Raw genomic sequence first — 15862 nt, forward strand, 5'->3', positions numbered from 1 at the left:
TGTGCTGTGCTGTGCTGTACTGTACTGTGCTGTGCTGTACTGTACTGTACTGTGCTGTGGTGTGCTGTACTGTGCTGTGCTGTGCTGTGCTGTACTGTGCTGTGCTGTGCTGTGCTGTGCTGTACTGTGCTGTGCTGTACTGTACTGTGCTGTTGTGTGCTGTACTGTGCTGTGCTGTGCTGTACTGTGCTGTGCTGTGCTGTGCTGTGCTGTGCTGTACTGTACTGTACTGTGCTGTGCTGTACTGTACTGTACTGTACTGTACTGTACTGTGCTGTGGTGTGCTGTACTGTGCTGTGCTGTGCTGTGCTGTGCTGTGCTGTGCTGTACTGTACTGTACTGTGCTGTGCTGTACTGTGCTGTGCTGTGCTGTGGTGTGCTGTACTTTGGATGCTGTGCTGTGCTGTGCTGTGCTGTGCTGTACTGTGCTGTGCTGTGGTGTGCTGTACTGTGGTGTGCTGTGCTGTGGTGTGGTGTGCTGTGCTGTGCTGTGGTGTGCTGTACTGTGCTGTGCTGTGGTGTGCTGTACTGTGGTGTGCTGTGCTGTGCTGTGCTGTGGTGTACTGTACTGTGCTGTACTGTACTGTGCTGTACTGTACTGTGCTGTGCTGTACTGTGGTGTACTGTACTGTGGTGTACTGTGCTGTGCTGTGCTGTACTGTACAGTGCTGTAGGAGGATCAGGGTCATCACTGTAGCAGTGGACTGGGCTGTGGTCATGCCGCTGGGCTGAGGGAGTGAGAATGACTGGGCTGCAGTCAGTGAATAGACATTTTCTTATCCAGGGCTTACTCTGTGGTTTGTCTGAATATGCTCGTCTGGTCCCTGACACAGGCATATGGAGAACCTCAAGGGTCATGTGGACAGTGGGAGGAAGGTTGACAATAGGCAAATCAAATCACATTTTATTTGTCACATGCGCCGAATACAACAGATGTGTAGACCTGAACTTGAAATGTTTACGTACAATCCCTTAACCAACAATGCATTTCAAGAAATAGAGTTAATAAAATATTTACAAAATAAACTAAAGTTTTTAAAAAAGTAATAAAATCAAAAAGTAACAACAACAAAAAATGACATTACAATAACGAGGCTATATACAGCTGGTACCGAGTCAATGTGGAGGCTATATACAGCTGGTACTGAGTCAATGTGGAGGCTATATACAGCCGGTACCGAGTCAATGTGGAGGCTATATACAGCCGGTACCGAGTCAATGTGGAGGCTATATACAGCCGGTACCGAGTCAATGTGGAGGCTATATACAGCCGGTACCGAGTCAATGTGGAGGCTATATACAGCTGGTACCGAGTCAATGTGGAGGCTATATACAGCCGGTACAGAGTCAATGTGGAGGCTATATACAGCCGGTACCGAGTCAATGTGGAGGCTATATACAGCCGGTACCGAGTCAATGTGGAGGCTATATACAGCCGGTACCGAGTCAATGTGGAGGCTATATACAGCCGGTACCGAGTCAATGTGGAGGCTATATACAGCTGGTACCGAGTCAATGTGGAGGCTATATACAGCCGGTACCGAGTCAATGTGGAGGCTATATACAGCCGGTACCGAGTCAATGTGGAGGCTATATACAGCCGGTACCGAGTCAATGTGGAGGCTATATACAGCTGGTACCGAGTCAATGTGGAGGCTATATACAGCCGGTACCGAGTCAATGTGGAGGCTATATACAGCCGGTACCGAGTCAATGTGGAGGCTATATACAGCCGGTACCGAGTCAATGTGGAGGCTATATACAGCCGGTACCGAGTCAATGTGGAGGCTATATACAGCCGGTACCGAGTCAATGTGGAGGCTATATACAGCCGGTACCGAGTCAATGTGGAGGCTATATACAGCCGGTACCGAGTCAATGTGGAGGCTATATACAGCCGGTACCGAGTCAATGTGGAGGCTATATACAGCCGGTACCGAGTCAATGTGGAGGCTATATACAGCCGGTACCGAGTCAATGTGGAGGCTATATACAGCTGGTACCGAGTCAATGTGGAGGCTATATACAGCCGGTACAGAGTCAATGTGGAGGCTATATACAGCCGGTACTGAGTCAATGTGGAGGCTATATACAGCTGGTACCGAGTCAATGTGGAGGCTATATACAGCTGGTACCGAGTCAATGTGGAGGCTATATACAGCTGGTACCGAGTCAATGTGGAGGCTATATACAGCTGGTACCGAGTCAATGTGGAGGCTATATACAGCCGGTACCGAGTCAATGTGGAGGCTATATACAGCCGGTACCGAGTCAATGTGGAGGCTATATACAGCCGGTACCGAGTCAATGTGGAGGCTATATACAGCCGGTACCGAGTCAATGTGGAGGCTATATACAGCCGGTACCGAGTCAATGTGGAGGCTATATACAGCTGGTACCGAGTCAATGTGGAGGCTATATACAGCCGGTACCGAGTCAATGTGGAGGCTATATACAGCCGGTACCGAGTCAATGTGGAGGCTATATACAGCCGGTACCGAGTCAATGTGGAGGCTATATACAGCCGGTACCGAGTCAATGTGGAGGCTATATACAGCCGGTACCGAGTCAATGTGGAGGCTATATACAGCCGGTACCGAGTCAATGTGCGGGTGTACAGGTTTAGTCGAGGTAAGTTGTAAAGTGACGATGCGTAGGTAATGAACAGCAAGTAGCAGTTGTGTAAAAACAAAGGGTGTCAATGTAAATAGTCCGGGTGAAGTCACGAGGGAGCGTCTCTCTGCTCCCGAGTGGTGCAGCGGTCTAAGGCACTGCATCTCAGTGCTGGAGGTGTCACTACAGACCCTGGTTCGATTCCAGGTTGTATCACAACCAGCTGTGATTGGGAGTCTCATAGGACAGTGCACAATTGCCCCAGTGTCGTTTCGCTGGGGTAGGCCTTCATTGTAAATAAGAATTTGTTCTTAACTGACTTGCCTAGTTAAATTTTTAAAAATGAAAGGCTCAGGAATCAATCACATAATGCACATGTGATATTGTCTAAATTAAATGTGTACTATTTCTCCTCAAGTCCCTGTATTGAATTGAATGAGCTTTTTGTGTTTTCTTTAATAGTGTGTAGCGTATTGTTGGCTTCCGTAGGCTGATGATTGGCTTACTGTCACCTGACCCCCAGGTGTGTCATGCACAGGAAGTGTCTGGGAAAATCCCTGTTTAATGAGGTTTCCACAGTATTGGCTCCTGTGCGCTTAACAGTAAACATAACTGTCATATTCACTGTGTAGTCACTGAATTAAGGGTGCCTTTTGCTTTCAAAGAATGTCAAATTCCATGTACAGGTTAATACCTGGAATCAGGACAGGCTACCTATGTTTATAATGTTATGTAGGGTTTACAGTAAGCTGTCTCTATGACAGGTTGGCCTTGTGTAGCTGTGGGGTCTGCTCTGTGATCATAGCGATGTGGTGATTTCAGCTGACAGAGGATGAGAGGGCACACGCACACACACACACACACACACACACACACTCACCTGTCTGGACTGTTATCTCCCAGCAGTCTGTATTCATGTCTCCTCACTCACCTGGCCTGAGAGCATGACTCTGTCAGCTGTCATTTGTGTTCTTTTCTCAGTGTGTTAGAAAGTGTGTGTGCGTGTGTCAGACCTCACTGCAGGGTATGTTTGGGCACGTTTGCGTGTCTTCACAGTATGTATGTATGTGTGTGTGTGTGTGTGTGTGTGTGTGTGTGTGTGTGTGTGTGTGTGTGTGTGTATTCATGATTGCATAAGCCAGCGTCACTCTTCTGAAGAATATTGCCCTCACAGGCTAGGAGCAGATAGGAAGACACCCTCCTCACTGTCTTGCACTTGTCCAGTGGACTGTGACTGTGAAAGGGACAAAAACAGGGATCTCTCCAGTCAACACTGAGGTGCTGACTGTGTTATTAGCATGGCCGCTTGTAATACATCTTAAAACTGGTCCATTAACAAGACTCTCCCTCTGAGATCATCAAACTAGATGTCGAAGCAACTGTACTGCTGCTCAACCCAAAGTCCTGGCTCTCTACCGGAGCTGTTGAGAATGTATAGATTTAGTCATCTCAAGCTGGTGAGAATGTATAGATTTAGTCGTCTCAAGCTGTTGAGAATGTATAGATTTAGTCATCTCAAGCTGTTGAGAATGTATAGATTTAGTCATCTCAAGCTGGTGAGAATGTATATATTTAGTAATCTCAAGCTGTTGAGAATTTATAGATTTAGTCATCTCAAGCTGTTGAGAATGTATAGATTTAGTCATCTCAAGCTGGTGAGAATGTATATATTTAGTAATCTCAAGCTGGTGAGAATGTATAGATTTTTTCATCTCAAGCTGGTGAGAATGTATAGATTTAGTCATCTCAAGCTGTTGAGAATGTATAGATTTAGTCATCTCAAGCTGTTGAGAATGTATAGATTTAGTCATCTCAAGCTGGTGAGAATGTATAGATTTAGTCGTCTCAAGCTGTTGAGAATGTATAGATTTAGTCATCTCAAGCTTTTGAGAATGTATAGATTTAGTCGTCTCAAGCTGTTGAGAATGTATAGATTTAGTCGTCTCAAGCTGTTGAGAATGTATAGATTTAGTCATCTCAAGCTTTTGAGAATGTATAGATTTAGTCATCTCAAGCTGTTGAGAATGTATAGATTTAGTCATCTCAAGCTTTTGAGAATGTATAGATTTAGTCGTCTCAAGCTGTTGAGAATTTATAGATTTAGTCATCTCAAGCTGTTGAGAATGTATAGATTTAGTCGTCTCAAGCTGTTGAGAAGGTATGGATTTAGTCATCTCAAGCTGTTGAGAATGTATAGATTTAGTCATCTCAAGCTGGTGAGAATGTATAGATTTAGTCATCTCAAGTTGTTGAGAATGTATAGATGTAGTCGTCTCAAGTTGTTGAGAATGTATAGATTTAGTCGTCTCAAGCTGTTGAGAATGTATAGATTTAGTCGTCTCAAGCTGTTGAGAATGTATAGATTTAGTCGTCTCAAGCTGTTGAGAATGTATAGATTTAGTCGTCTCAAGCTGTTGAGAATGTATAGATTTAGTCGTCTCAAGCTGTTGAGAATGTATAGATTTAGTCGTCTCAAGCTGTTGAGAATGTATAGATTTAGTCGTCTCAAGCTGTTGAGAATGTATATATTTAGTAATCTCAAGCTGGTGAGAATGTATAGATTTAGTCGTCTCAAGCTGTTGAGAAGGTATGGATTTAGTCATCTCAAGCTGGTGAGAATGTATAGATTTAGTCGTCTCAAGTGTTCTGTGCCTCTATGGCCACTATGTATTGTTACTGCTTGATGAGTGGATGTCTGAACTGTGCCATATCGTATTGTAACGAATCTCCTCTTCGTCTGAAGAAGAGTAAGAAGGATCGGACCAATATGCAGCGTGGTAAGTGTCCGTCATAATTTATTGACTGAACGCACAAAAACAAAATAACAAAGTGAAATGGAAGACACGAAACAGTTCTGTAAGGTGACATACACTAAACAGAAAACAAACACCCACAAACAAGAGTGGGAAAACAGGCTGCCTAAGTATGGTTCTCAATCAGAGACAACGATTGACAGCTGCCTCTGATTGGGAACCATACCAGGCCAAACACATAGAAATACCAAACATAGAACAAAAAGATCGAATGCCCACCCCAACTCACGCCCTGACCAACCTAATATAGAAACATACAAAAGGAACTAAGGTCAGGATGTGACACTTATACACTACCATGATAATACCACCAACATTACCATGTAGCAAAGTCCCTTGTGTTTCAGTGAATTCATATAGTTCGATGGACATTGTCATCGTCAGTGATGGATGTGGTCTGTAGCAGCACTGTGAGGTATCTTATGTAACTCCACTGCCTGCTGTGGTACAGCTTGTCCAAGCAGAAGACATTACGTGAGACGCAAAAGCTACAGTTGATTCCCTCTGGAATGAAATCTACATTCTTATCTGCTTAAGGCCTTATGTTGATATGAACAACAATGTGTCACAAATCTGTTTTTAAAATACTCCCAAAGTTGATTATATAACAGTTCGATGTTTTTAGCTAACTGTAATCATATCAATCAGAAAACCAGATGGTTTGGACGGTGAGGTTCAAACATTCATATATAGATATCATGTGTGTTTTCTAAACATTAAATAGTGTAGCTCTTACCCATGGTGTTGAGTTGTAACGTGCTCCTTAGTGACGGGACAGAGCTGTGTGTTAGTTGTCAGAGAGTGATGTCATAATGATCCTGCCAGCCTTCCATCAGAGCTATGTGTTAGCTGTCAGAGAGTGATGTCATAATGATCCTGCCTTCCATCAGAGCTGTGTGTTAGCTGTCAGAGAGTGATGTCATAATGGTCCTGCCTTCCATCAGAGCTGTGTGTTAGCTGTCAGAGAGTGACATGATGTCATAATGTTTCTGCCTTCTATCAGAGCTGTGTGTTAGCTGTCAGAGAGTGACATGATGTCATAATGTTTCTGCCTTTCATCAGAGCTGTGTGTTAGCTGTCAGAGAGTGATGTCATAATGTGTCTGCCTTCCATCAGAGCTGTGTGTTAGCTGTCAGAGAGTGACATGATGTCATAATGTTTCTGCCTTCCATCAGAGCTGTGTGTTAGCTGTCAGAGAGTGACATGATGTCATAATGATCCTGCCTTCCATCAGGGAGCCAGTAAAGGCGGATGTGTTCTCTGTGGGCGGCTGCAGGCTGCAGCCCTCGTAGGGTTGTCACTAACAGATAGCATGTGTGAGAAGGGCCCCAGCAGCTACAGATTCTCTGAGCTCAACTTACAATACTGACTGCGTCCAAAAGTGTATTACTTTTGACCAGGGCCCAAGTTCACTTCTTATACAGTGCCTTGCGAAAGTATTCGGCCCCCTTGAACTTTGCGACCTTTTGCCACATTTCAGGCTTCAAACATAAAGATATAAAACTGTATTTTTTGCACGCCCAATTTTTCAGTTTTTGATTTGTTAAAAAAGTTTGAAACATCCAATAAATGTCGTTCCACTTCATGATTGTGTCCCACTTGTTGTTGATTCTTCACAAAAAAATACAGTTTTATATCTTTATGTTTGAAGCCTGAAATGTGGCAAAAGGTCGCAAAGTTCAAGGGGGCCGAATACTTTCGCAAGGCACTGTAGCTCTCCTTTTGAAGTCTACAGTGAGACTCTGCCATCTTTATGTTGTGTGTTAGAGTTGAGAAAGTCCTCCCTAAAAGAGAGACCCACCTTTTCAAAGCACTCCTCTGGTCGGCTTTGAAAACAGCATGTTCTCTGTGTAAATACCTGTATATTAACAGCATGTTGTGTCTATGTGTTCCCCAGGTGAAGCGCAAAGTTATCGAACCCCTGGACTATGAGACTGTTCTTGTCCAGAGGAAGACCCAGATTCTCAGTGATGTCCTCCGGGACATGCTGCAGTTCCCCCAGGAGGACTTCCAGGTGAGTCACCTCTGGCCTTCTGACCTGGCACCAGAACCAGGCTCAGATACCATTAGTGTGTCCCGCATGGCGTCCTAGCGGTACCGGAGCCAAGTCCAGGTCCAAAAGTCTCCTTAACAGCTTCTACCCCCAAGCCATAAGACTGCTGAACATTTCATCAAATGGCCACCCCGCCCTTGTTTATACATTGCTGCTACACGCTGTTTATTATCTATGCATAATCATTTTACCCATACCTATTTGTACATATTACCTCAATTACCTCGACTAACCTGTACCCCCGCACATTGACTCGGTACCGGTACCCCCTGTATACAGCCTCGTTATTGTTATTTTTTTGTGTTACTTATTTAATGTTTATTTTTTACTTCAGTTTATTTATTAAATCTTTTCTTAACTATTTTTCTTGAACTGCATTGTTGGTTAAGGAGATTGTAAGTAAGCATTTCACTGTAAGGTCTCCTCCACCTGTTGTATTCAGCGCATGTGACAAATCCAATTTGATTTGATATTCCTTATATAGTCCTCTGTTCTTGAGCAGGGCTCAGAGATGACCAGACAGAATAGAACACCATTTGACTAGTCTGCAACAGAATAACTGTCCCGAGTAGTCAGTGAGGTAAGGATGGATATCATTTATTGCTGACGGAAAACAAATCTGTCAATGTTGATAAGATCTTGGTAGTTTCCATTATAGTGTACCACGTTGGATAATTGCTATCAACTTTATGTGATCTATCAACAGCAAATAAAATAAAATAGTATTTGTGACATGCGCCGAATACAACAGGTGTAGACTTTTCCCTGAAACGCTTACGAGCCCTTCCCCAACGATGCAGTTTAAAAATAAAATGGTAACATGTGCTGCCTCATACAGGAAGTACCAGTACCAGATCAATGTAGAGTTACATACAGGGAGTACCAGTACCAGATCATTGTAGAGTTACATACAGGGAGTAGCAGTACCAGATCATTGTAGAGTTACATACAGGGAGTACCAGTACCAGATCATTGTAGAGTTACATACAAGGAGTAGCAGTACCAGATCATTGTAGAGCTATATACAGGGAGTACCAGTACCAGATCATTGTAGAGTTACATACAGGGAGTAGCAGTACCAGATCATTGTAGAGTTACATACAGGGAGTAGCAGTACCAGATCATTGTAGAGTTACATACAAGGAGTAGCAGTACCAGATCATTGTAGAGCTATATACAGGAAGTACCAGTACCAGATCATTGTAGAGTTACATACAGGGAGTACCAGTACCAGATCATTGTAGAGTTACATACAGGGAGTAGCAGTACCAGATCATTGTAGAGTTACATACAGGGAGTAGCAGTACCAGATCATTGTAGAGTTACATACAGGAAGTACCAGTACCAGATCATTGTAGAGTTACATACAGGGAGTACCAGTACCAGATCATTGTAGAGTTACATACAGGAAGTACCAGTACCAGATCAATGTAGAGTTACATACAGGGAGTACCAGTACCAGATCATTGTAGAGTTACATACAGGGAGTAGCAGTACCAGATCATTGTAGAGCTATATACAGGAAGTACCAGTACCAGATCATTGTAGAGTTACATACAGGGAGTACCAGTACCAGATCATTGTAGAGTTACATACAGGGAGTACCAGTACCAGATCATTGTAGAGTTACATACAGGGAGTACCAGTACCAGATCATTGTAGAGTTACATACAGGGAGTACCAGTACCAGATCATTGTAGAGTTACATACAGGGAGTAGCAGTACCAGATCATTGTAGAGCTATATACAGGAAGTACCAGTACCAGATCATTGTAGAGTTACATACAGGGAGTACCAGTACCAGATCATTGTAGAGTTACATACAGGGAGTAGCAGTACCAGATCATTGTAGAGCTATATACAGGAAGTACCAGTACCAGATCATTGTAGAGTTACATACAGGGAGTACCAGTACCAGATCAATGTAGAGTTACATACAGGGAGTACCAGTACCAGATCATTGTAGAGTTACATACAGGAAGTACCAGTACCAGATCAATGTAGAGTTACATACAGGGAGTACCAGTACCAGATCAATGTAGAGTTACATACAGGGAGTACCAGTACCAGATCATTGTAGAGTTACATACAGGGAGTAGCAGTACCAGATCATTGTAGAGTTACATACAGGGAGTAGCAGTACCAGATCATTGTAGAGTTACATACAGGGAGTACCAGTACCAGATCATTGTAGAGTTACATACAGGGAGTAGCAGTACCAGATCATTGTAGAGTTACATACAGGGAGTACCAGTACCAGATCATTGTAGAGTTACATACAGGGAGTACCAGTACCAGATCATTGTAGTTACATACAGGGAGTGCCAGTACCAGATCATTGTAGAGTTACATACAGGGAGTAGCAGTACCAGATCATTGTAGAGTTACATACAGGGAGTACCAGTACCAGATCATTGTAGAGTTACATACAAGTACAAGGTATTTGAGGTAGATATGTATATATGTAGGCAGAGGTTCAGTCCCAGGGGCCATAGCTTGGTGATGAGCTTGGAGAGGACTATGGTGTTGAACGCTGAACTGTAGTCTATGAACAGAATTCACACATAGTTATTTCCCCTCTTGTCCAGGTGGGAGGTTGTTTGTTTATGACCCCATACAGTTCGTTGAGTGCCAGAGTGGTGTTGGCTTATGGAGGGACGAAGACAGTCGTGACAATTATGGATGAGAACTCTCTTGGTAGATTAAAGGGTCTGCAGCTCACCATGAGGTGTTCTGTATCAGGTGAACAAACGCACCAGATTTCCTTCACACTTGAAGCAGCACACCAGTTGTTATGTATGAACAAATGCACTCCACCTCCTTTCGACTTCCCGAAGCCGCCGTCCCATCCTGCCACTGGTGCATAGTGTCATCATCCAGCCATCATCCCATCAATCCTTTCTGCCTCCCACGTGCATGTTTTGGTTGTCGTGTTTATTGTGATTTCATGCTATTTCAGTGTGGCCCAGCCAGGCCCATGTTGCGAGAGTACGGTGAGGTCATTCACAGAGGCTTACCTTACGTTTACATCCCTGCTTCACACTTTAGAGGTCAGGTGTCGTCTGTTTTGTTGTGATAGTGTAAGGAAGGGCTAGGCCCTATCTCTAGGCCCATTCAGCAGGACTTAGCCCATGTCACCCTCTCAAACTTTCCATCGCTACACGACACATTATGAAATGGGAATCTGGCCTGGCAGAAGAGCTTCAGGAAGTGAGACCTCTTTGGAAGATGCTCTTTAACAGTGACAGGGATGGCATCCTGTATCAGCAAAACATGACCCTGCCTCACTGTCTCACGATCCAACGGATATGTTTTCTCTCTCGTCTATTGAGAAGGTTACTTTTTTTCCAGAAGCCGTAATGGTTTTTTAGATATTTTCCTTAGGATATAGCTATGTTGAAAAATAAACATTTGAAAGGAAAGGCTCAATTTCCTAGATTTATTCAGCGGGTTAACCGTTTTTTTGTTGTTGCTTCATGGCCAGAAAATAAGAATACTTACTGGCGCTTACTCATGGACTATCAAGCTATCCAGTTTCTCAGTCAACAGTGGAACTCTCTGCTCTGGCCATGACATACGAGTCCTGCGTGCCGTACGCTACAAGCGGTGTGTTGTGAAGGGAGTGACAGGTGATGACATCTGAAGACATCGTGACTGAGCCCCAACATTTGTTTAGGTCAGATGACTCTCTAAACCTTTATTCTTCTTTATTCGAGCGTTTTATCCGGAAAGGGGTCATTCAGTATTATAGGCAGGTAAAGGGGTCATTCAGTATTATAGGCAGGTAAAGGAGTCATTCAGTATTATAGGCAGGTAAAGGAGTCATTCAGTATTATAGGCAGGTAAAGGGGTCATTCAGTATTATAGGCAGGTAAAGGGGTCATTCAGTATTATAGGCAGGTAAAGGGGTCATTCAGTATTATAGGCAGGTAAAGGAGTCATTCAGTATTATAGGCAGGTAAAGGAGTCATTCAGTATTATAGGCAGGTAAAGGGGTCATTCAGTATTATAGGCAGGTAAAGGAGTCATTCAGTATTATAGGCAGGTAAAGGAGTCATTCAGTATTATAGGCAGGTAAAGGAGTCATTCAGTATTATAGGCAGGTAAAGGAGTCATTCAGTATTATAGGCAGGTAAAGGGGTCATTCAGTATTATAGGCAGGTAAAGGAGTCATTCAGTATTATAGGCAGGTAAAGGAGTCATTCAGTATTATAGGCAGGTAAAGGAGTCATTCAGTATTATAGGCAGGTAAAGGAGTCATTCAGTATTATAGGCAGGTAAAGGAGTCATTCAGTATTATAGGCAGGTAAAGGAGTCATTCAGTATTATAGGCAGGTAAAGGAGTCATTTAGTATTATAGGCAGGTAAAGGAGTCATTCAGTATTATAGGCAGGTAAAGGAGTCATTCAGTATTATAGGCAGGTAAAGGGGTCATTCAGTATTATAGGCAGGTAAAGGAGTCATTCAGTATTATAGGCAGGTAAAGGGGTCATTCAGTATTATAGGCAGGTAAAGGAGTCATTCAGTATTATAGGCAGGTAAAGGGGGTCATTCGGTATTATAGGCAGGTAAAGGGGTCATTCAGTATTATAGGCGGGTAAAGGAGTCATTCAGTATTATAGGCAGGTAAAGGGGGGATTCAGTGTTATAGGCAGGTAAAGGAGTCATTCAGTATTATAGGCAGGTAAAGGGGGGATTCAGTGTTATAGGCAGGTAAAGGAGTCATTCAGTATTATAGGCAGGTATAGGGGGGATTCAGCGCTATTAAACTCCCAGACACTGATAACTGTGAAGTGATAGGAGCCTATAAACCCAGTCCATCTGATCACACTGCTAGTCTGTGGGCTGTTCTTGTCTGGTGTGTAAATCCTTTTGTTGGCAGCCTGGCGTTAAGAGAGCCAACCACTGGTTCCTCCAGGTTTAGTCAACGTGCCTTCTTAGGGAATTTCTTTGGGATTACTACTATTCCTCTTCCTCCTCCTCCTCTTCCTCTTCTTCCTATTCATCCTCTTCCTATTCCTCCTCTTCCTCATCCTCATCTTCCTCATCTTCCTCATCTTCCTATTCATCCTCTTCCTATTCCTCCTCTTCCTCTCCATCCTCTCCCTATTCCCACTCTTCAGCCTCTTCCTCATCTTCCTCTTCCTCATCTTCCTATTCATTCGCTTCCTCCTCTTCCTCATCTTCCTCTTTTTCCTATTCCTCCTCTTCCTCTTCCTCACCTTCCTATTCATTCTCTTGCCCTTCTTCCTCTTCCTATTCATACTCTTCTTATTCATCTTCTTCCTCCTCTTGATCGTCCTCCTCTTCATCTTCCTCCTCTTCCTCATCATCCTCACCTTCCACTACCTATTCATCCTCTTCCTCCTCTTCCTATTCATCCTTTTCCTCTTCATCCTTTTCCTCCTCTTTCTATTCATCCTCTTCCTCTTCCTCGTCCTCATCTTTCTATTCCCCCTCTTGCTATTTCTCCCTATTGGAGCCACTTCAGCATGGCAGGATGTTTCTAATACAACTCTTCGTATGTCTTCAAGTACTAGGGTTCAGAGAGAGACCTGAGGGGAACAGGAGATAAGGAGAAGTGTAATAGTAATTTCCGGAGAAGTACATATGGGAGATTTCTCTGTAGTAGCAGACCTACAATATGTATCATCAGTGGTTGACCCCAGGACGTTCAGCAAAGTGTTGTGAGGGACGACGTGCTAGTGGCTCCATGCTGGGTGTAGCTGGATCTCATGCTGGTCTTTACACTAGAGATCTCCACTGTGCTCCATAGAGACGAATATCCCCTGTGCTTCCTCTTGTCCACTTCCCTGACTCCCTCTGGCCTCCTCCAGCCTACTCGTCCATTTGTTTCTGCTGGTTAGATCATGGAGAGATTACCAACTCCCAGCAGGAAACCTGGGGCTGGGGAGAAGAAGTGGAGGAGAGAACTCTGTTTCACAAATAGGACCTTAATATGGTCAGATCTAGTCCTCTACTGATGACACAAATGCACTATTATTCATGAGCGTGGTTGTGACAGCTTTGTTTCTGAGGTATTGTCACAAAAAAACAAACATGACTGGCAGTGAAACATTTGGTAAAGTACATTACGCCAGCAATGTTAAAACTGATTTGGTGACTCTCTATGGTAAAATTGTGAGGCAACCTCACTCATCCCATCATTTATTAATTGTATTTTTGGCAGGCAGCAGGGGGCTAGGCTTTACTAGCACCAGGCAGACTCAGCAGGAATGCAATGCTCAGCGGTAGCTAACTATTAGCTAACATCACATTACAGTCACTGACTGTAGCTGGAGCCCTGCACTCCTGTACGTTAGGTTAGTTACCTGAAAGGACCTCTGGACCCGTCGTTAGGCTCTATGACCTAACTTGTACAATGCATAATAATATCCCACTGATTCACAAAGAAATCATTTCGGCAAGAAAATATGAGAAAGAACTATTAACTTTATTTTAGTGGTACTGCACCTTGGGGTGAGGTTTGGTCTAGTATTGATTAGCCTTGAGGTGAGGTTTGGTCTATTATTGATTAGCCTTGAGGTGAGGTTTGGTCTAGTATTGATTAGCCTTGAGGTGAGGTTTGGTCTAGTATTGATTAGCCTTGAGGTGAGGTTTGGTGTAGCGTTGATTAGCATTGGGGTGAGGTTTGGTCTAGTATTGATTAGCCTTTAGGTGAGGTTTGGTCTAGTATTGATTAGCCTTGGGTTGAGGTTTGGTCTAGTATTGATTAGCCTTGGGTTGAGGTTTGGTCTAGCATTGATTAGCCTTGGGTTGAGGTTTGGTCTAGCATTGATTAGCCTTTAGATGAGGTTTGGTCTAGTATTGATTAGCCTTGGGGTGAGGTTTGGTCTAGTATTGATTAGCTTTTAGGTGAGGTTTGGTCTAGTATTGATTAGCCTTGGGTTAGGTTTTGTCTAGTATTGATTAGCCTTGGGGTGAGGTTTGGTCTAGTATTGATTAGCCTTGGGGTGAGGTTTGGTCTAGCATTGATTAGCCTTGGGGTGAGGTTTGGTCTAGTATTGATTAGCCTTTAGGTGAGGTTTGGTCTAGCATTGATTAGCCTTGGGGTGAGGTTTGGTCTAGTATTGATTAGCCTTGGGGTGAGGTGTGGTCTAGTATTGATTAGCCTTGGGTTGAGGTTTGGGCTAGTATTGATTAGCCTTGGGTTGAGGTTTGGTCTAGCATTGATTAGCCTTGGGTTGAGGTTTGGTCTAGCATTGATTAGCCTTGGGTTGAGGTTTGGTCTAGCATTGATTAGCCTTTAGGTGAGGTTTGGTCTAGTATTGATTAGCCTTGGGGTGAGGTGTGGTCTAGTATTGATTAGCCTTTAGGTGAGGTTTGGTCTAGTATTGATTAGCCTTGGGGTGAGGTTTGGTCTAGTATTGATTAGCTTTTAGGTGAGGTTTGGTCTAGTATTGATTAGCCTTGGGTGAGGTTTGGTCTAGTATTGATTAGCCTTTAGGTGAGGTTTGGTCTAGCATTGATTAGCCTTGGGGTGAGGTTTGGTCTAGTATTGATTAGCCTTGGGGTGAGGTGTGGTCTAGTATTGATTAGCCTTGGGTTGAGGTTTGGGCTAGTATTGATTAGCCTTGGGTTGAGGTTTGGGCTAGCATTGATTAGCCTTGGGTTGAGGTTTGGTCTAGCATTGATTAGCCTTGGGTTGAGGTTTGGTCTAGCATTGATTAGCCTTTAGGTGAGGTTTGGTCTAGTATTGATTAGCCTTGGGGTGAGGTGTGGTCTAGTATTGATTAGCCTTTAGGTGAGGTTTGGTCTAGTATTGATTAGCCTTGGGGTGAGGTTTGGTCTAGTATTGATTAGCTTTTAGGTGAGGTTTGGTCTAGTATTGATTAGCCTTGGGTGAGGTTTGGTCTAGTATTGATTAGCCTTTAGGTGAGGTTTGGTCTAGCATTGATTAGCCTTGGGGTGAGGTTTGGTCTAGTATTGATTAGCCTTGGGGTGAGGTGTGGTCTAGTATTGATTAGCCTTGGGTTGAGGTTTGGGCTAATATTGATTAGCCTTGGGTTGAGGTTTGGGCTAGCATTGATTAGCCTTGGGTTGAGGTTTGGTCTAGCATTGATTAGCCTTGGGTTGAGGTTTGGTCTAGCATTGATTAGCCTTTAGGTGAGGTTTGGTCTAGTATTGATTAGCCTTGGGGTGAGGTGTGGTCTAGTATTGATTAGCCTTGGGTTGAGGTTTGGGCTAGTATTTTGAATGTCTATTTTCCATTCTTTGTTTGGGCTTTGCGAATAGAAAATGACGTCTGTACTGGCCTGCTCTGGCTTTTGTGTCTCATTTCACAGTCTGTGACTCAATTCAAGTTTAATTGGAGAGCTACTTTGCCTTGCATGCTGGAGAAATACTGAAAATGTATCTGCTG

At 43.6% G+C, this 15862-nt stretch overlaps 1 protein-coding gene across 15 annotated transcripts in view; it reads left to right on the forward strand.

Annotated features, from left to right (window-relative positions):
- Positions 1-15862, forward strand: part of LOC110502169 (dedicator of cytokinesis protein 9) — a 173443-nt gene that overhangs the window by 75983 nt on the left and 81598 nt on the right. For all 15 annotated transcript variants that reach the window (XM_036959372.1, XM_036959381.1, XM_036959383.1 and 12 more), the window contains exon 2: positions 7324-7440. In XM_036959372.1, the coding sequence (XP_036815267.1) occupies positions 7324-7440 (117 nt within the window). The remainder of the gene's footprint in view (positions 1-7323; positions 7441-15862) is intronic.

This window comes from Oncorhynchus mykiss, chromosome 22 (genome assembly GCF_013265735.2).
Source record: "Oncorhynchus mykiss isolate Arlee chromosome 22, USDA_OmykA_1.1, whole genome shotgun sequence".
Lineage (NCBI taxonomy): Eukaryota > Metazoa > Chordata > Actinopteri > Salmoniformes > Salmonidae > Oncorhynchus > Oncorhynchus mykiss.